The sequence below is a fragment of the Dama dama genome, chromosome 5 (genome assembly GCF_033118175.1).
Source record: "Dama dama isolate Ldn47 chromosome 5, ASM3311817v1, whole genome shotgun sequence".
In the NCBI taxonomy this organism is placed as follows: domain Eukaryota; kingdom Metazoa; phylum Chordata; class Mammalia; order Artiodactyla; family Cervidae; genus Dama; species Dama dama.
In genome coordinates this window covers 79,480,734-79,503,055 of record NC_083685.1, presented here as the reverse complement: position 1 = coordinate 79,503,055, position 22,322 = coordinate 79,480,734, and the positions used below count along the sequence as shown (strand labels likewise).

The following is a 22,322-nucleotide window of genomic DNA, read 5'->3' as shown; positions in this document are numbered from 1 at the left end:
GCCTTGAAAACAGACAGAGATAGTTCAGTCATTTTTGAGATTGCACCCACTTTGGACTCTTTCGTTGACTCATTAGGCCTCATAAGGCTGCTTCATTTCTTCTAAGGAATTCTTTTGCACAATAGTAGATATAATGGTCATCTGAATTAAATTCACCCACCCAGTCCATTTTAGCTCACTGAGTCCTAAAACGTTGATGTTCACTCTTGTCATCTCCTGTTTGACCACTTTTAATTTATCTTAAATGGCTGCATGGGTCTTGAGTGACTGTGAGGAGATACCCCTCTTCCAAGAGCAGAAAAGCCCCAGCAATGTGGTAGGCTCTGGAGCAAAGGAGAAGGGCAAAGGTGAAGCCTCACAAGATGGTAGGAGGGATGAAATCACGTTTAGAATTAAACCCCATACTTGCCAGAGATGTTCAGAGGGCTCAAACATACCTTGTGTGCACCAGGACCCAGAGACCCCACAGAGACTGAAACAGAGTTGTGTTTGAGTGTCTCCTGTGGAGGCCTGGTTTATCAGTGGCCTGCTACAGGGGCAGCAGCTCTGGGTTCAGTAGACCTGGGTATGGCATAAGCCCTCTTGGGGGAGGTCGCTATTAACCCCATCATAGAGCTGCCAGAACTTACACAGAGTCTGGGGAAGCAGACTCTTGGAGGGCAAAAACAGAACCTTGTATACCTCAGGACCAAGGAGAAAGGAGCAATGACCCCACGAGAGACTGACTCAGACTTGCCCATGAGTGTCAAGGAATCTCCAGTGGAAGTGTGGGTTAGCAGTGGCTTGCTGAAGGTTTGGGGGCACTGAGTGTAGTAGTGTGTGCATGGGACCTTTTGAAGGAGGTCACCATTATCTTCATTACCTCCACCATAGTTTGGCCTCAGGTCCAATAACAGGGAGGGAACACAGCCTCACCCATCGACAGAAAATTAGATTAAAGATTTACTGAGCATGGCCCTGCCCATCAGAAGAAGACCCATTTTCCCCCTCAGTCAGTCTCTCCCATCGGGAAGCTTCCATGAGTCTCTTATCTTTCTCCATCAGAGGGCAGACAGACTGAAAACCACAATCACAGAAAACTAAACAATCTGATCAAATGGACCATAGCCTTGTCTAACTCAGTGAAGCTATGAGCCATACTGTGTAGGGCCACCCAAGACAGATGGCTCATGGTGGAGAGTTCTGACAAAACGTGGTCCACTGGAGAAGGGAATGGCAAACCACTTCAGTATTCTTGCCTTGAGAACCCCATGAACAATATGAAGAGGCAAAAAGATATGACACTGAAAGATGAACCTACCCAGGTTTGTAGGTACCCAATATGCTACTGGAGATCAGTGGAGAAATAACTCCAGAGAGAATGAAGAGACAGAGCCAAAACAAAAACAACACCCAGTTGTGGATGTGACTGGTGATGGAAGTAAACTCTGATGCTGTAAAGAACAGTATTGCATAGGAATCAGGAATCTTAGGTCCATGAATCAAGGCAAATTATAAGTGGTCAAACAAGAGATGGCAAGAGTGAACATTTTAGGAATCGGCAAACTAAAATGGACTGGAATGGGTGAATTTAACTCAGGTGACCATTATATCTACTACTGTGGGAAAGAATCCCTTAGGAGAAATGGAGTAGCCATCATAGTCAACAAAATAGTCCAAAGTGCAATCTCAAAACAACAGAATGATCTCTGTTCATATCCAAGGCAAACAATTCAATATTATGGCAATCCAAGTCTATGACCCAACCAGTAATGCTAAAGAAGCTGAAGTTGAACAGTTCTATAATGACCTACAAGACCTTCTAGAACTAACACCCAGAAAAGATGCCCTTTTCATCATAGGGGACTGGAATGCAAAAGTAGGAAGTCAAGAAATACCAGGAATAACAGGCAAGTTTGGCCTTGGAGTACAGAATGAAGCAGGGGAAAGCCTAACAGAGTTTTGCCAAGAGAATGAACTGGTCATCGCAAACACCCTCTTCCAACAACACAAGAGAATGTGTGTTGAACATCACCAGATGGTCAATACCGAAATCAGATTGATTATATTCCTTCCAGCTGAAGATGGAGGAGCTCTATACAGCCAGCAAAAAGAAGCACAGAAGCTGACTGTGGCTCAGATCATAAAATCCTTATTGCCAAATTCAGACTTAAGTTGAAGAAAGTGGGGAAAAACACTAGACCATTCAGGTATGACCTAAATCAAATCCCTTATGATTACACAGTGAAAGTGACAAATAGATTCAAGGGATTAGATCTGATAGGGCAGAGTGACTGAAGAACTATGAATGGAGGTTCATAACATTGTACAGGAGGCAGTGATCAAGACTATTTCCAAGAAAATGAAAGGCAAAATGGTTGTCTGAGGAGGCCTTACAAATAGCCGTGAAAAGAACAGATGCTAAAGGCAAAAGGGAAAGATATACCCATATTAATACACAGTTCCAAAGAATAGCAAGAAGAGATAAGAAAGCCTTCCTCAGTGGTCAATGAAAAGAAATAGAGGAAGACAATAGAATGGGAAAGACTAGAGATCTCCTCAAGGAAATTAACGATCCCAAGGGAACATTTTATGCAAAGATGGGCACAATAAAGGACAGAAATGGTAGGGACCTAATAGAAGCAGAAGATATTAAGAAGAGGTGGCAAGAATACACAGAAGAACTGTACAAAAAAGATCTTCAGGACCCAGATAATCATGATGGTGTGATCACTCACCTAGAGCTAGACATTCTGGAATGTAAAGTCAAGAGGGCCTTAGGAAGCATCACTACGGACATAGCTATAGAAGGTGATGGAATTCCAGTTGAGCTATTTTAATCCTAAAAGATGATGCTATGAAAGTGCTGCACTCAATATGCCAGCAAATTTAAAAAACTCAACAGTGGCCACAGGACTGGAAAAGGTCAGTTTTCTTTCTAATCCCAAAGAAAGGCGAAGCCAAAGAATGATCAAACTGCCACACAATTGCACTCATTTCACACGCTAGCAAAGCAGTGCTAAAAATTCTCCAAGTGAAGCCTCAACAGTATATGAACTGTGAACTTCCAGATGTTCAAGCTGGATTTAGAAAAGGCAGAGGAACCAGAGATCTAATTGACAACATCCACTGGATCATCCAAAAAGCAAGAGAGTTCAGAATAACATCTACTTCTGTTCTATTGACTACACTAAAGCCTTTGACTTCAGTGTGTGGAAAATTCTTCAAGAGATGGGACTACCAGACCACCTGACCTGGCTTCTGAGAAATCTGTATGCAGGTCAAGAAGCAACAGTTAAACCAGACATGGAACACAAGACTGGTTCCAAATCAGGAAAGGAATATGTCAAGGCTGTATATTGTCACCCTGCTTATTTAACTTATATGCAGAGTACATTATGAGAAATGCTATACTGGTTAAGCACAAGCTGGAATCAAGATTGCCAGGAGAAATATCTATAACCTCAGATATGCAGATGAAACCACACTTATGGCAGAAAGTAAAGAAGAGCTAAAGAGCCTCTTGATGAAAGTGAAAGAGGAGAATAAAAAAATTGATTTAAAACTCAACATTAAAAAAACTGAGATCATGACATCTGGTCCCATCACTTCATGGCAAATAGATGGTGAAACAGTGGCAGACTTTATTTTTGGGGGGCTCCAAAATCACTGCAGATGGTGACTGCAGCCCTGAAATTAAAAGACACTTGCTCCCTGGAAGAAAAGTTATGACCAACCTAGACTGAAGTGACTTAGCATGCGTGCATGCATTGGAGAAGGAAATGGCAACCCACTCCAGTGTTCTTGCCTGGAGAATCCCAGAATCAGAGGCAGCTGGTGGGCTGTCATCTATGGGGATGCACAGAGTTGGACATGACTGAAGCAACTTAGCAGCAGCAGCAGATAGCATATTAAAAAGCAGAGACATTATGTTGCCAACAAAGGTCCATCTAGTCAAAGCTATGGTTTTTCCTGTAGTCACATATGGATGTGAGAGTTGGACTATAAAGAAAGCTGAGCACTGAAGAATTGATACTTTTGAACTGTGGTGTTGGAGAAGACTCTTCAGAATTCCTTGAATGCAAGGAGATCCAACCAGTCCATCCTAAAGGAAATTCGTCCTGAATATTCATTGGAAGGATGGATGCTGAGGCTGAAACTCTAATACTTTGGCCACCTGATGAGAAGAACTGACTCATTGGAAAAGACCCTGATGGTGGGAAAGACTGAAGGGAGGAGGAGAAGGGGATGACAGAGGATGAGAGGATTGGATGGCATCACCGACTCAACGGACATGAGTTTAAGTAAACTCTGTGAGTTGGTGATGGGTAGGGAAGCCTGGTGTGCTGCTGTCCATGGGGTTGTAAAGAGTTGGACATGACTGAGTGACTGAACTGAACTGAACTGAACTGAATTTACCCTGATTCATGAACCTAAGATTCCAGGTTCCTATGCAATATTGTTTTTCACAGCTTCAGACTTTACTTCCATCACCAGTCACATCCATAACTGGGTGCTGTTTTCACTTTGGCTCCATGCCTTCATTCTTTCTGGAGTTATTTCTCCACTCTTCTTCAGTAGCATATTGGGCACCTACCAACCTGGGGGTTCATCTTTCAGTGCCATATCTTTTTGCCTTTTCAAACTGTTCTTGGGGTTCTCGGGGCAAGAATACTGAAGTGGTTTGCCATTTCCTTCCCATGGACCACATGTTGCCAGAACTCTCCCCCTGACCTGTCCATCTTGGGTAGCCCTACACAGCATGGCTCATAGTTTCACTGAGTTAGACAAGGTCCATGTGGTCAGTTTGATTTAGATCAGTATTTATTTGCATAACTGAAAGTTATCCTTTTTAAGAGTAGGAGAGCAATAAAAGGCAAATTGGGTACACCTCTATGCTCAATGCTGAACATACAAATATAAGTCATACAGTCTCTTCTCTAGGCTGATGAGGAAATCAGATCTAGAAACACATAAATGCACTTCAGAGAGGAGATAGCTCTACCAGGGGAATGATCAAATGTTTAAAGGCTGAGCAGCTAACCATGACTGGAAGAGGAGAAAGACTTTGGAGCAGAGATGACATTTAAAAAGAGGAGAAGTTCAATTGTGTTAGCAGACAAAAGAGAGAAAGTGTGTATCTAGCAGGGAAAACAGAGATCCAGAGTGGAAATGGGACAGCATACACTCCATGAACCCTGAAAGCCTCAACGAGGCTGGAGCACAGGGTAAGTGGTGGGACATTAGGTGGAGAGCAGGCAGGGATCACTCTGCATATAGTTAAAGAACCAGGCTCATACATTAAGGTTTTACATTCAGGGAGGTGAGAACATGTGGAGGAGGTTTGCAGAAGAGTGACCTTCAGACCAGGGTCTATGTGGCAGCAGGGAGGAGGAGAGAGGGGAGAGCTGAGAGGATGGACATAGTGGTATATAGCTCCTTTGTTTATTCATACCCTCCTGTTTCAGAGAAGACTTAATGAAGGCAGTTAAAGGTTTATAACTGCCCTGTGTTTGGAACTCAGGCCACCCCAGCCTCAAAATCATCAAAGATGTGAGGATGTGAAGAGCTAGAGGAGAAGGGGAAAGGGAGATGGGAGCCAATAAGGAAGGAGAAAGATAAAAAGGTAATTATGAAAAATCAGGAGTGAAAGGTAGTGAGCCAAGAGGGACCCACAACTCAGTGATATCAGGACACGTAGTGAGTCTGTGATGCCCTGAGCCTCTCCCTCCTGAGCCAAGATGCTTCATGCTTCATTATGGTGTATGTCCTCACACATCTCAGGGCTGGAGGTTATTATTTACAATAGTCAGGACATGGAAGCAACTTAGATGCTCATCAATAGATTAATGGATAAAGATGTGGTACATATATACACAATGGAATATTACTCAGGCCTAAAAAATGAAATTGGGTCATTTGTAGTGATGTGGTTGAACCTAGAGTCTGTCATGTAGAGTGAAGTATGACAGAAAGTAAGTCAGGAAGAGAAAAACAAGTATTGTATATCAACAGATATATATGGAATCTAGAAAAATGGAACTTTTGAACCTATTTTCAGGGCAGGAATAGAGAGACAGATGTAGAGAATCAGCTTGTGGACCCAGATTGGGAAGGAGAGGGTGGGATGAACTGAGAGAGTAGCATTGACATATATACATCACCAAATGTAGAATAGGTAGCTAGTGGGAAGTTGCTGTATAAAACAGGGAACTCAGCTCAGTGCTTTGTGATGACCTAGAATGGTGGGAGAGTTTCCCAGGGGGCTCTAGTGGTGAGGAGCCAGCCTGCTAATGCAGGGATGTAAGAGAGGCTGATTCTGTCCCTGGGTTTGGAAGATGCCCTGGAGGAGGAAATGGCAACCAACTCCAGTACTCTTGCTTGGAGAATCCCATGGACAGAGGAGCCTGGCAGGCTATGGCCCACAGGGTCGCAAAGAGTCAGACACGACTGAAACAACTTAGTGCACACACTTGCATGCAGAAGAGTGGGATGGGGAAGTGGGAGGGGGGAGGCTCAAGAGGAAGGATATATATGTATACTTATACATATATGTATACTTATAGCTGATTCATGTTGATGTACAGCAGAAACCAACAAGACATTGTAAAGCAATTATCCTCCAATTTAAAAATAGATTTTTAAAAAAGGCTGGAGGTGAGGAATCAGGTAGAGAGCCATTTCTTTCCTGTATCTCTTGCCTCTATGCAGGGAAGAGAAAGATTTTCCAGAAGCACCCTGGCTAACACACTGTTGTAATTTTCCTTTCTGGATCACATGAGCAAATCTGGCTTCTAAGGGTTGTGGGAAAATGAACACATGAGGGGGACAAGCAAGGGGGAAGTGGTTGGGAAAGGCTTTGGATAGACCACCAAGAAGAAGGCTATCTTGTTTAAAGCACCTGAATAGGGAATGAATATGATGAAAGAGAGGCGAGAGACTGTTAAAAGTGACATGAAGTCGGTCTTACAGTAAAATCTCTTCTAACAGTGGAGGTCACGAAATCAAAAGTGAGTATGTAAATGAAAGAAGGAGGTCAGGTAAGAATTAGAGCTACTGATGCATCACTTTCCTCACCCCAGCACAAAATTCGAGCATCTAAGACAAAGACAGGAAATCAACATTTTTCTTTGCAGAAACAACAACTCTAGAAAAATAGACCTCTGTGTATTGGCACTTGGGTCTCTTCCAATAAAGAGCTGATTTCCACCAGAATCCCTAAGGTAAAATCTAAAAGCTTCAATACTTCGAGGTACCAATTAGTATTTTTATTGCCTTGTGCTTAGATATAGATAGCCAGGAATCACCAGGAGTTTAAGGAAGGCTGCTAACAAAGAGAAAAAAATAAAATAAATAGAAAAATTAGTGAGAAGAAAACTGAAAAGACCAAGGAAACAGAAAAGTTTATATATAATTAGGATACTTTGAAAGAAGCAAGAATATATTTCTATCCTCTAAGAAGCAGTTTTTAAAAATTAGATTTCAATAAAAGCCAACAGTAAAATGAAAGATTGATAACCCTAACACAAAAATAAAGAAGACAAACTACAAACTGGGAGGAGTTATAATAAATATAGACAATACTATACTGAACTGAACATCATATTTTTAAAATGCTAAATTCAGAGAGGTCAGCACTAAATACCTTAAAATAATAACAAAGCCACATTTAATAATATTGCACAGACAATTACATTCTGTAAGTATTGATACATATTTTCTTTATGTGGGGCCATACAATAAAATCAGATGCTTGAATTATCAACATATATGTATAGAGTGAATAACATGGAGATGAAAAAAAAAAAAATCTTGCTCTAAGTGACCAGACATCACTTAAGTGCTCCAAATTTAAACATATTTTCTGTGAAATCAAATGAAAAAAAAAAAAAAAAAGAGCTCATCAAAGTCAACATTTTGTAGCTGTAGAAATTCAGGTAGAAATTGAATCTTCAATGCTCACTTGTTTTAATACTGTTGAAAGTGAAGAGGAACTAAAAAGCCTCTTGATGAAAGTGAAAGAGGAGAGTGAAAAAGTTGGCTTAAAGCTCAACATTCAGAAAACTAAGATCATGGCATCTGGTCCCATCACTTGAAATAGATGGGGAAACAGTGAAAACAGTGTCAGACTTTATTTTTTGGGGCTCCAAAATCACTGCAGATTGTGACTGCAGTCATGAAATTAAAAGACACTCCTTGGAAGAAAAGTTATGACCAACCTAATTAGCATATTAAAAAGCAGAGACATTGCTTTAAGGCTATGGTTTTTCCAGTGGTCATGTATGGATGTGAGAGTTGGACTGTGAAGAAAGCTGAGCGCCAAAGAATTGATGCTTTTGAACTGTGGTGTTGGAGAAGACTCTTGAGAGTCCCTTGGACTGCAAGGAGATCCAACCAGTCCATCCTAAAGGAGATCAGTCCTGGGTGTTCATTGGAAGGACTGATGCTGAAGCTGAAACTCCAGTACTTTGGCTACCTCATGTGAAGAGCTGACTCATTGGAAAAGACCCTGATACTGGGAGGGATTGGGGGCAGGAGGAGAAGGGGACGACGGAGGATGAGATGACTGGATGGCATCGCCGAATCGATGGGCATGAGTTTGAGTAAACTCTGGGAGTTTGTGATGGACAGGGAGGCCTTGCGTGCTGCGATTCATGGGGTCGCAGAGTCGGACACGACTGAGAGACTGAACTGAACTGAACTGATAGTAAACACTGACAATAGATTAGTAACCAAGTTATATGAGAACTTCGACATTAAAAATAAAAATCTAGGACTTCCCTGGTGGTCTAGAGGCTAATATTCCAGGCTCCTATTGCAAGGGCCTGGGTTCAATTCCTCATTAGGGAACTATTCCTCATTAGATCCTACATGCTGCTACTAAAGATTCTGCACAGGCAATGAAGATCAAGGAAATCCCACACGCAGCAACTGAGACCCAGTGCAGCCAAATAAATAAATATTTTAAAAAATCCTCCAGTTGAAAAAAAAAAGACTGCAGTGACATACCATTTTGTGGTGACTTAATTGGCAAAAGTTAAGAAGTCCAACAATATTAACAATTACGAGGATGTGAATCAACCTCAGCAATGCGGCTGACCATGTAATTAGGTACAACTATGGAAAACAATTTGGCACTACTTTGTAAAAGTAAATCTTTGAAGATCTCACAATTCAGCAATTCCATTTCAAGGTATATAATCCATAGCTCCTCAACATAACAACTGGAGACAAGTAGAACATTCCAAGGAGTGTTGTTCCAAGAGTAAAAACTGGGAACCATCCAAATAAGCTTATTCTTAGAATGGAATATTACACAGCAGTGCATATGAATGAATATATAGCCAAACAAAGCAATGTGGACATTTAGAAAAAAATGTTGAGTGAAAAAAACAAATTCTAGAATATTCTGTACAATCTTTCATTGCTATAAATCTCATAAAAGCAAAACAAAGCAATATACTGAATATGTTAATATGTGATAAAATTGTTTTTATGAGCAATGGAATGATAAACACTAAATTCAAGAATGTGGTTTCATCTGGGAAGAGGTGATGTGATGGAAAGCACCTATAGCCAGGTATAAATTATTAGTACAGGCTGGTTCTTGAACAGTAGCATATTCATGAGTGTTCATATAATATAATATAGTGTTTTATACCTTAGAAGCATTTTTATACATAATCTTTTGCTTGTTATAATTACTTATGCTGTATTAAAACATAGAGAAAAACAACATTCATATAATTTCAGGTTTGCAAATTAAATAAAATATATGGTACAATGTTTTCTCACAGTATTTTCAATTTGATTCTTATAATAAAGCTAGAGGGTTTGGGCCAGATATTAGTTCTAGCAAGTGTGTTGAGAAAAATGTCATGAGGCCAAGAGACCCCAGGTGTCTCATTCAAGATCATCCTTTGGTAAGTGATGGGTTAGGGTCTTCAACTGAAGGCTTAAGACTCAGAATGCTGGACAGTTTCCAACAACCCAGACTCACACCTAAATGGGGTATTAGGTAAAGGGGTCAAAATACAAAAACAGAACTGATGTTCTGGGAAAATGCTGTCATCCTAAGAAGAAAGAGTCCACCAAGAAGGCAAAAAGGAGGGTGGGATTTTCCCGAATGTTTCTGTGACAACACATCCTATCATCATAGGAGTGTTCAAACAACCATCAAAAACAAAAATAAGGATATTATCCATTTTCCTAAAAATCTGAATATGTTGCTTAGGTTCACTGTGCATTTACTTCTATGAGGACCATCACAACACATCCAGGAGATATGAACAGGGCAGACACAGCAGCTCTCTCTCCACTTTACAAGTGGAAAACAAGGCCAAAGTGATCTACCCACTGTCATTCCTTTGTACAATCCAACTGATGTGAGTGTAATCTCTTCAGTGCTGCCTGCATCTCCTGGTTCATCAGGATGTAGGTCATGGGCAAGCATGGGGTTCTTGACCATGTGGCTGATGGATACAGCGTGGACCATGGAGAAGGAAGAGAAGGTCCTGGCATAGAGGTAAATGCTTCGAATGAAGACCATAGATACCATGAAAATAGGGGTGGTATGGGTGGAAGCTGCCTTCCTCCTCACCTGCCCTGAGTGGGACCTCAGCTTCACCAGGATGGCTGAGTAGGAGACCAGGAGGAGGAGGAACCAGATGACATCCAGCATCCCACTGTTGCAGATCATGAGGAACTCCAAGACAGAAGTGTCAGTGCAGGTGAGTCTCAATACCTGTGGAACATCACAGTAGAAGTTATCTAGGACATTGGGGCCACAAAAAGGCAGTGGGAGCATCAGAGCCAGTTGGAAGATGGAATGAACAAAACCTATCATCCAGGCTGTTGCCACCAACTCCACACAGAGCTGAATGCTCATGATAGTGACATAGTAGAGGAGCATGAAGATGGCTATGTAATGGTCTGAGACCTTCATAGAGAGGAAGAAGGTCATGACACCTCCCAGAAAGTGGAGGAAGAAGACTTGAACCTCATAGCCCTTCTAGGAGATGTCTTCTTCTCAGTGAGGAAATCCACCAGCATCTTTGGGGCAGGGACTGAGGAGAAACAGAGGTCTATGACTGCCCAGTTTCACAGCAGAAAATACATGGGTGTGTGGAGCCTGGAATCAGAGGTCACTGTGAACATGATGAGGTGGTTTCCCATGAGAGTGGTGGTGCAGACAAACAGGAACACCAGAAACAAGAAGAGTTGGAGCTCCTGAGTCTGTGAGAGCCCCAGGATAAATTCTGATATACATGAGAGAGTCCATGGAATCAGTCCCATGGAATCAGTGTTTTCTCCATACATCTAAAGAAAACAGACCAGGAAAGAGATGCATTATTTCTCAGGGGCTCACTCAGATTGAGTGTCCAGGTCTCAATGATGGACTTTCATGTGCAGATCATAATACCTGGTGCGGACTTAATGGTCTTGTCTCTGGAGAGTTCACTAGTTGGTTCTGGAATATATATTCATCAGGGGCTTCCCAGGAGGCTCAGTGGTAAAGAATCTACCTGCCAATGCAGGAGACACAGGAGAGGTGGGTTCAATCCCTGTGTTGGGAAGATCCCCAGGAGGAGGAAATGGCAATCCACTCCAGTATTCTTGCCTGAAAAATCCCGTGGACAGAGGAACCTGGCAGGCCACAGTCCATGAGGTCACGAAGAGTTGGACATGACTGAGCAACTGAACACAAACACGAGTATATATTCACAAGATAGCTTAACGCTATCCAAAGACACATGTGACCTGCCTTTCAAAGATTTAATGTTATCTACCGGTAGTAAGACACTTGGAGTTCAACAGACCTGCACTTAAATTTCTATTTCCTTGATATTTGACTCTGGAGAAATTACTTAACCTCTTTGAGTCTAAGTTTCCACATTTGTATGGTAGGAATAAAAATGACTTTCTTTATTAGAGGATTAAATAAAATAACACACAAGGTTCCTAGAAGAGTGTCTGGAATAATAAATGGCAAACACTTTCCTCTGTGTAGTCTCCTACTCTAAAACCTCCTCCCTTCTTTGAAAATCTATTTTGTACCAAAATTTTTTATGCAACAGTTACCACATCATAATGTTAATGAACTTTTTGTGTTTCTGTATTTTCCATGCATAATTCAACTAAACGTTTGCACAGTGATAAATATGCATCTTATAATTTATTTGTGCCCTACAGAGCCCATCTTTGCTGATAGTCAATACTCAAAATCTTTTGGCTGCCGTGTGGGTGAATATCTATAGGGAATGCCTCCCTTAACTGACGTAGATGGTCCCTTACTGGGTGAAGTAACAGAATATGTGGTGTGTGTGATGAGACATGAGATGGGGGAGAGAGATTATCTGGGTTAAAAAGGGGTGATGGATCTTGTATGAAGGGGAATGAAAGAACTCTTCTAAATGAAACTAGAATTTTAGAAGATGTTATTGAATATAAGTATAGAAGAGAAAGGAAGATATTGATATAAGAGAAAATAGACAAAGCAATAAAGAGGGGTAATTAATAGGAAGGGAGAGGAAGGAAGGGGAATGTAAAGGTGGAGAGGAGGGGAGGACTAGGAATAAAGATGAAGGAGGACATGGAGGGTAAGAGATAGAGGTGACAAGTGAGGATTAAGTGCCCTCCTCACTCCCCTGCCTGGTCTCTTTCCACCCCCTTACCTGCCTCTTGCAATCTGTTATCCAATAGTGGTCATTTTAGTCTCACCCTTCCGCTTCCATCTGCATCCACTTCGCTCCATCTTCTATATCACTGTCACAGAGACCTTTCTAAACTGGTATCTGATTACCTTCCTTGCTCATTATAACCTTTAATGACTATCAGGGACTCACAACTTAAAACTCAGAATCTTAGATGTATATTAATATCTACAACTACACTTCTGGGATTTTTAAAAAAATTTCTACATTTAATGATGCTGATATTGGCTTTATATATTCACAGGCGATGTTTTAGGTACACACAAATTTAGAATTATTCTATCTTCTCAGTGTATTTCTCATCTAATATTATGAATTATCCCCCCTTATTATTTTAAAAAACCTCCTTTTCTAATATTAGTCTATCTACATTAGCTATTTTGTGGGTTTTTAAAATCAATTAATTAATTTTCATTGGAGGATAATTACTTTACAATATTGTGGTGGTTTTTTGCCATACATTGACATGAATCAGCCATGGGTGGACATGTGTCCCCCCATCCTGAATGTCCCCTCCCATCTCCCTCCCCACCCCATCCCTCTGGGTTGTCCCAGGGAGTTTGTTTTTTAGTTAGTGTTTTAATGCTATGTATAATGATAGTATTATTTCACTCTATTAAATTACATTTAAGTTTTGTCTTGTAAGCTGCATAAAATTAGATTTAAAATTTTTATTCAAAATAACTATCTTTGTTGTTTTAAGTGGGACATTTAGTCTGAATAAATTTAATGTAATTACTGACATACATGTTTATATTTATCATCTTAGTTTTTGTTTTCTATTAGTTCCACAGATTTTAAGATTCTTTTTTTCTTTTTTTTTAAAATAAAATAATCTCTATAATTTCTACAGTTCCCTGTCCTGAACCCCCCTCCCACCTCCCTCCCCATCCCATCCTTCAGTGTCATCCCAGTGCACCAGCCCTGAGCACCCTGTATCATGCATTGAACCTGGACTGGTGATCTGTTTCACATAGGATAATATACATGTTTCAGTTTTTTTGGATCTTTTTTCTTGTTTCTTTTTGAATAAATAAAGTAGTTTTGACTATTAAAAAAAAAAAAAACAACTCAGACTCTGAGAAGCTGCCTAACATGCTTTGTGGGTTAATTCATGGTTCAAAAACATGCTTACATATGTGCATGCAACTCCCTCTCAGTGGGTCACACCAAGTTCTAAAACATAGGCTCCATCTACCTTTCTTATCAGTATCTTTGTTACCCAGGCACTGATGGCTAGTCAGGAATCCATGGTGTCTCACATATGCCATATGTTTGGTTATTTCTGTAGCTTTGGGAATGCATTCTGTTTCCTGAAATACCTTCTACTGTCTTCTCAGCCTTGAAGTCCTCAGATATCACCTCTGTGACTCCTCCATTTCTCGCATGAAGAATTAATCCATTTCTCTGGGTTCCGGTTCCAATAACATTTTGTAAGTACATTTGTTACAGCTTTTATCATATTTTTCCTGTTCTTTCTCTTAACTAGATTGTAAATTCAATAATTTAGTAGCCCCAGCACCTATAATAGCAACTCTGATTTAGCATTTGATCAAATATGTTCCTATTCTAATGTATTAGGAGATAATTATGTGATCTTGTTCAATGTGATCTTGTAGAAAATTGTGGGGTGTATGACCTTACCCTTTGCTCTCAGCATCTTCCCTCCAAATCACAAGACCAAATGTTACTTGGTGGTTAAAAGCCTGGTTTTCACTTGCCACTTGAGGAATCTGTTTTGAATGCCTTGTATCCTCTGCATTACTCTTGAGGTTATCCTCAGACTTCAGACTGACTAGCATGGAGTCCATATCACTTGTTTAATCTCTACACTCTACAAAAAGTGTTTCTGGATGCTTCTTACAGCTGCTTTATATGCAGGTGAGAAAATTCTAGTTTCACACCTTCCTTCAGCCCAGAATGGGAAAGTGTCTTCAGGTCATCCATCTTCTTAGAGATCCTTTATCTGCAGGATCAGTTTCCCAGCCAGTGCCCATACATCACCTATACAACAAGGAGAGTGGCCCTAGGAGACAAGAGTATATCCTTGGGGAGAAACCACTGGACTCCCTCAGAAAGCAGGACAAGGTCCCTGCCCTCTCTAGCCTGGGTTCCCCAACCATCCCACAACGTTGTCCTCATAGCCATATCATCCAAAGTATATAAAGATTTGGTCACTAAAGTAGAATATCCTGCAGAATATCCAAGAAGTATTTGGTCAAAAAAGACCCAATCCAAAGCACAGGTAACTATGTACTTTGATGATGGAAAATACTTAGGAACTTAACAAGTGATATCACTTCCAAAATACCACAGTGGGGAATGAGGCAGAGAGCAGGGAGGAGAACAAATACAATTGTTCCAGACTTGACATAAAAGTGTTGACCATTCATCAGAGATATTCACCCACAGAAGAGGAACTCTCTAAGTTTTCCCTTGTGATGGTGAGATACTCTGAGTTTCAAATCCCTCCCATATCTCCTGCCTCAAAACCTGGGGTCATAGGAACCAACTCCGGGCCAAGCTCTGCCTCTCACTTGCTATTCATCATTGAGCAAGTCTTTTCTCTTTGAGTTTTCTCATTTGTAAAACTGTATAATACTACTATACCTACTGTCAGTTTTGTAAGAATGAGAGAGAAGTCTGACAGTAACTAACAAAATAGCTGACACAGGAAAATGTCCATAGAAATATTAGTTTAATTTCAACTGTCACACTCCATAAAGACCTTCCTCCACTTCTCACATGGAAAACAAATGTTCAGGGAGAAGATTTGTCATTTAAAATCAACCTATTTTAAGTTCACTCCCTAGTGGAAATCACTAGGTGCTTGCCTAATCTCTTCACTGCTGCCTGCATCTCCTGGTTCCTCAGGGTGTAGATCATGGGGTTGAGCATAGGGGTGATAACCGTTTGGCTGATGGACACAGCTTTGTCCATGGGAAAAGAGGTAAAGGGCCGGGCATAAATATAGATACAGGGAATGAAGACCATAGACACGACAATGATGTGGATGGTGCACGTGGAAGCTGCCTTCCTCCTTGCCTGCCCAGAGTGGGACCTCAGCATCACCAGGATGACTGTGTAAGAGATCAGAAGGAAGAGGAAGCAGATAAGGACCAGCATCCCACTGTTGGAGATCATAAGGAACTCCAGGAAGGAGGTGTCTGTGCAGGCAAGTCTTAGCACTTGTGGAATGTCACAGTAGAAGTTATCTAGGATGTTGGGTCCACAGAAAGGCAATGGGAGCATCAGAACCAGCTGGACAATGGAGTGGACAAAGCCGCCCACCCAGGCAGCCACCACCAGCCCCACACACACTTGAGTGTTCATGATGGTGACATAGTGGAGGGGCCGGGAGATGGCTATGTAGCGGTCATAGGCCATCACTGAGAGGAAGAAGACAGTCCCACCTCCCAGAAAGTGGAAGAAGAAGATCTGAGCCATGCAGCCCTGGTAGGAGATGGTCTTCTTCTCAACGAGGATGTCCACCAGCATCTTTGGGGCAGTGACTGAGGAGAAACAGACATCTATAACAGCCATATTTCTCAGCAGAAAATACATGGGTGTGTGGAGCCTGGAATCAGAGGTCACTGTAACTATGATGAGGAAGTTTCCCACGACAGTGGTGGTGTAGACAAACAGGAACACCAGGAACAAGAAAAGCTGGAGTTCCTGATACTGTGAGAACCCTAGGAAGACAAATTCTGATATCCACGTGAGGTTCCCCAAATCCATGATGTCTTCTCCATACTCTTAAGGAAAACACACCAGAGACAGAGAGGCATGAAGTTGTTGCTTGCTCTCTTAGTGCTCAAGGGCTCAATTCAGTTGTCCAATCAATGTGAGGGACATTCTCGTGTACAGATTACAATACCAAGTGCTGATTGAATGACTGTCTTAGAAAGTTTACTAGTTGGTGCTGGGATACACATATGTGAGTTATCTTAAAGCCATCCAAAGACACAAGCCACCTGCCTTTCCAAGATTCAGTGTAATATCATGGTGGGAAGACACTTAGAGTTCAATAGAACCAAAATCATATTTGAGAGCTATTTCCTTGAGATTTAGCCTTGAGTAAATTACTTAATCTGAGTCTCAGTTTCTACATCTGAGAGAAATACAGTTTCTTTATAGAATTTGGCTTAAGGGATTAAATAAAATAACATATACATTTCATAAACAGTATTTGGAATAATAAATGTTAATTACTCTCTTCTGTGTAGTCTCCTAGTCCTTGAAGGTTACTTTCCATTTACAGTTAATAGAAATAATGGCATCAATAATGGCAAAATAATATGGCATCAATCATTTTTCATGCAACAGTGAACACATCAGAATGTGTTAATGAACTTTTCATGTGTCTATGTTTTCCCTTCACAATGCAACCATAATGTGCTAGACACATAGGTCTTGATTTCCCAGTTTAACTGTGCCCTGCAGTGCCCATAGTCAGTAATTAAGAAGTACCTGGTGTTAACTACTAGGTGGGTGAAAAGCTATTGTGGTTTAGGACATGTGAGGGAGCCTCTGGCCACAGTGGCACACCTGCAACATTCCATTTCTTTCCATCCCCGGGGTAAGTGACCCTTACTGGATGAGGCTCCCCAGATGATAGTGGAAAAGTGGCAAAGGGGTAAATATTTCATTAGTGAAGAAATAGATAAATACATTGTTTGAAGGAGACAGAGCTCTTCTGAAAGGACAGCAATTTCAGATGGTAGTAGTATTGATCCAAGTGTAGAAGAAAAAAGTATTAAAGTAAAAGAAAGAAATAAACAAAGAATTCATAGAGAAAGGAAATCATAAGGGAGGAAGATAGGGGAATATAATGGTGAAAAAAGGAGACAGGAAAAGGTGGTGTGGCAGGGGAGGGAGTTGGAACAAAAATGTAGGACTCAGAGGGCAAGGGATAGAAGTGACAGGTGAGAGTTAAATGCCATCCCCATGCCTTCGGCTTCCTCTCAATCTCCATCCACTCTCACTTGACCTCCTGAAATCCTTTCTCTCTCAGGGATCACTCCCTTTTTATTTTTCCCTTTCTCTTTCATTCCAGTACACCTTCTACACAGCTTTCCTGAGACCTTTCTAAACGCTGATCTGATCATGTTCCCCTCTCACATCTCTTCTTTAGTGATTTCACCAGAGCCCCTTAGGAACCACATTTAATATTTTGTGGATCAAGTCAGGGTAGAAACACATACATATGCAAGCAACTCGGCATGTCACACAGGGCTCTAAATGTAAGCACCATCTGCTTTCTAACCAGTAACTCTGCCTCTGACGAACCACTAGCTCTTTAATGAATTAGTCTTAAACATCAGAGAAGCCAATGGCACCCCACTCCAGTACTCTTGCCTGGAAAATCCCATGGATGGAGGAGCCCGGTACGCTGCAGTCCATGGGGTCACTAAGAGTTGGACACGACTGAGTGACTTCACTTTCACTTTTCACTTTCATGCATTGGAGAAGGAAATGGCAACTCACTCCAGTGTTCTTGCCTGGAAAATTCCATGGACAGAGGAGACTGGCAAGCTACAGTCCATGGTGTCACAAAGAATAGGACATGACTGAGCGACTAACATATACTCACACAGACACACACAGACACACACATCTGAAACAAACCTAGGTTACAAGTTTATCATCATTCACTTTTGTCAGCTTCTCCCCTCAACCAACTATGTCATAATTTCAATATCTTGGTAATCACAGAACTTGAAACAACAACTCTGATACAGCACATGCTCAATAAATATTATCAAATTAATGTATTAAGTAGGTGATTAATTATTTGGAGATTTTTAAAGTGATTTTACTTATCCTCCATTCCTTATCTCATAAGGCCAGATCTATATTTGGTTGCTAAAAGTACTGGGTTTTACATGCAACCTGAAGCAGCTGTTTTAACAGTGCATCCCTGCTCCCAAATTTCTTCCCAAGGCTCTTCTCCAACATTAGACTTAGTACCATCAAGTCTAGGTCACTTTTTTATTCTCCTCACCCTTTAACAAGTGTTTCTAAGAACCTAACCATCATTGACCTATCTGAGGGTGTGGAAACCCTCAGGCTCTCACCTTCCTTCAGTCCCAGATGGGAGAAGAGAGTTCATGTCCTACACTTTCTGGGAGACTCTCTCCATACAGCCTCAGAGTTTCCTGATCTCTGGCATCACTGGCACACCTGAGTCATGACCCTGGGGAAGAGCACGTATTCCAAGGGAGAAATTATTGGACTGATCTAAGTAAGCAGAGCTGGAATGATCCCACTGGGGGCAAGGGAACAATGGGAGCTGTTAAAAAGTTTCTAAGTCCCTCAAAAACACTTACTATTTGAGAGGGCTGCCTTGAGGACAAAAAAGCAAGAAAAACAAAACAGAATCAAACACACCACACATAAAACCAAAAGAAAAGAAAAGCCAACAAGGACATTGAAAATTATAGAGATTTATGACATGTAAGATTAGGAGATCAAAATTTGAAAAACCAGATTCTCTGAAAGTTTCTGGGATTTTTGGAAGGACCCATTTCAGAGACCAGTGTTTCACACTATAAGCATGAACCCACATCACCTGAAGGGGATGCTAAACCTAAGATTCAGTATCTCTTGGATGGCTGAGATCTACAGAGAATTAGCGTTTCTAACAACTTTTCGGGTGGTGCTAATGCTACTTATCTGGGGCCACAGTTTGAGAATGACTTAGAGTTTCACTGCTCTTGTTAGCATGATGGAAAGTTTCTTTCTCACATTATTAAGACCATTGGTTTGATAGCTTACTTTTAAAAAATTAATTGATCTTGGACAACAAGATAGGTGGGAAAAGGTTTGTATACTACACTGGAAACAAACCCTATAAATTTGTCATTTATTTTACCAACCCGATCCCAAGGTCGACTCCCCATGTATATCCAATTCTATTGCACCATCTATAAAACTCTAGTACTCTTTATATATGAATTACTACTCAATTAAGTCCTTCCTTTTATACAAGGACTAGTACATGAATTGTATATACATTTCTTATATATTATGTATAAGGAATTGTATATACTTTCCTTATATATACATTCTTTATACTTTATGAAGAACTGTTTAGATAATTTTTATTATCTTGGTGTAGAATAAAAACTGTGAGTTCTTAGAGACAGTTTTCTGTTTTACATGAGATTTCCAGCATGATCTGAATTATTCTGTTACAAATATTTATACACAATCCCTCTGGTTTATTTTTAAAAGTATAAGAATTAGTGGCTTTTAAGTACAAGAGATTCTAAAAACACTAGTTCTTCCAATGTTTAGAGTTTCAGTTCATTTTAAACTCCATTCTTTTCTTAAAATAGCCTGCATTGATTCTGGAGAAGTGAATAGGTCTTATCAGTCTCTTTTAGTGTCAGATGTCATTAACTGCAACTTTATAAAATTAGCTAATTAAATCACCTGGATTAATTAATTATGATTCTGATTGAATTCTCAATAAAAAAGTCATTGTATCTTCTGTTTATATATTTCTTTTCTCAAGGCACATAGAATGATAAATTATCTACTAAGCTACATGTCAGCCTCAACGTTGATTCTTCAGAGTGGGACTGTATGTAATTTATCCGTTTTAGAAAGATGATTCCAATGTTTTATCGTTTTGGAGTTACTTGGCTCATTGTGAAAATTCAATAAATGTTAAAAAAAAAATTAGTAAACAGAAACTTCAGTTAAGTAGAATTGGGGGGACAGAAGGAGTTCTTACACCCTACTACAACCTCAGAAACCAACAGGAAAAAGAAAGACTCCCCTTTTTCCAGTGTAGACAATATTATAGTAAACACTGACAATAGATCAATAACCAAGTTATGTAAGAGCTTCTACATTAAAAAGAGAAAGCCTGGACTTCCCTGGTGGTCCAGAGGCTAATATTCCACCCTCCCATTGCAGGGGCCTGGGTTCAATTCCTAATTAGGGAACTAGATCCTATATGTTGCTGCTAAAGATTCTGCTTGAGACAGTGAAGATCAAGGATGACCCCACATGCAGCAACTAAAACAGAGTGCAGCCAAATAAATAAATAAAAATTTTAAAAATCCCTCGAGTTTAAAAACAAAGACTATCATGAAATACCATTTTTTATTCACTTAATTGGCAAAAATTAAGAAGTCTGACAATATTAACTGTTTATGATGATGTGAATAAACAGGAACACTTGGTGCTGCTGATGACCATGTAATTCGGTACAACTTGGGAAAGCAACTTTGCACTACCTTGTAAAGGTAAATCTTTGAAGATCTCATGATTCAGTAATTCCATTTCAAGGTATATAACCAAGAGCTCTGCAACATGACAGCTGGAGACAAGTAGAAGAACATTCAAAAGAGTGTTGTTCCAAGAGCAAAAACCGGGACAATCCAAATAAGCTTATTCTTACAATGGAATATTACATACACAGCAGTGCAGATGAGTGCACTACAGCCAAACAAAACAATATGGACATTTGGAGACAATGTGGAGTGAAAAAAGCAAATCCCAGGATATCAGGTACAGTCTTATTTATATAAAGCACAAACAAAAAATAATAAACTGATTATGTAATATTTGATGAAATTGTTTTTATAAGCAATGGAATGATAAACACCAAATTCAAGAACATGGTTTCATCTGGGGAGAAGTGATGTGATGGACAGCACCTATAGGCAGGTATAAGTTATTAGTACCATCTGGTTCTTGAACTGAAGAGCATGTTCACATAATATAGCATTTTATAACTTAGAAACATTTTACACATAATCTTTTGCTTGTTATAATTCCTTATACTGTATTAAAATGTAGAGAAAAAACTGGTTAAATATATAATTTCAAGTTTGCAAATTAAATAGAATATAGTTATATGGTACAACACTTTCTCACACACATACACACACAAAAGAAAAGACTGGTGAGGACTCAGCCCATGAAGAGCCATGGACTCTTTGTTACTGCAGTCTCCAATTCTCTTTTCCCTCTCTAGAAAAGCAGTCTTTTTCTCTTACACTGAAGCACTTGCACATGTGTCTCACTATGGGTGCAGACCCTGAATTGCAATTCTCTGCTGATCCTGAATAAACCCATCTTTCCTGGATAAATATTTGGCTATCTAGGTTTTAGATCAATTTGTTAACAGAACTGAAGGTTATCCTTTTTAAGAGTAGGAGAGAAGTAAAAGACAGATTTGGTACACCTCTATGCTCAATTCTGAGGATACAAAAATAGGACAAACATTCTCCTCTCAAGAACTCACAGGTTGATGGGGAAAACAGATCTAGAAACGCATAAATACACTTCAGAGAGGAGATAGCTCTACCTCAGAAGAGTGTCTGGAATAATAAATGGAAAACACTCTCATCTGTGCAGTCTCCTATTTTTAAACCTCCTCCTTTCCTCGAATCTCTAAATTATTTTGTACCAAGATTTTTCATGCTTCAGCATTTATAATGAACTTTTTATGTTTCTATGTTTTTCCCTCCATAATTCAACTGTAGAATCCAGAGGAATGAATATGCTTCTTATAATTTATTTGTGCCCTACAGTACCTATCTTTGCTGATAGTCAATACTCAAAAAGTATTGCCTGATGGGTGGGTGAACAGCTATAGGGAATGCCTCCCTT

At 40.2% G+C, this 22,322-nt stretch overlaps 1 protein-coding gene and 1 pseudogene across 1 annotated transcript; both read right to left on the bottom strand.

The window, feature by feature from the left end:
* Positions 1–10,338: 10,338 nt before the first annotated feature.
* On the bottom strand, positions 10,339–11,274 carry LOC133055571 (olfactory receptor 4D2-like; annotated as a pseudogene).
* Positions 11,275–15,494: 4,220 nt separating this feature from the next.
* Positions 15,495–16,430, bottom strand: LOC133055862 (olfactory receptor 4D2-like). Its single transcript, XM_061140947.1, has one exon. It carries the CDS (start codon positions 16,428–16,430, stop codon positions 15,495–15,497), a length of 936 nt encoding a protein of 311 aa, XP_060996930.1.
* Between the last annotated feature and the right edge of the window lie 5,892 nt (positions 16,431–22,322).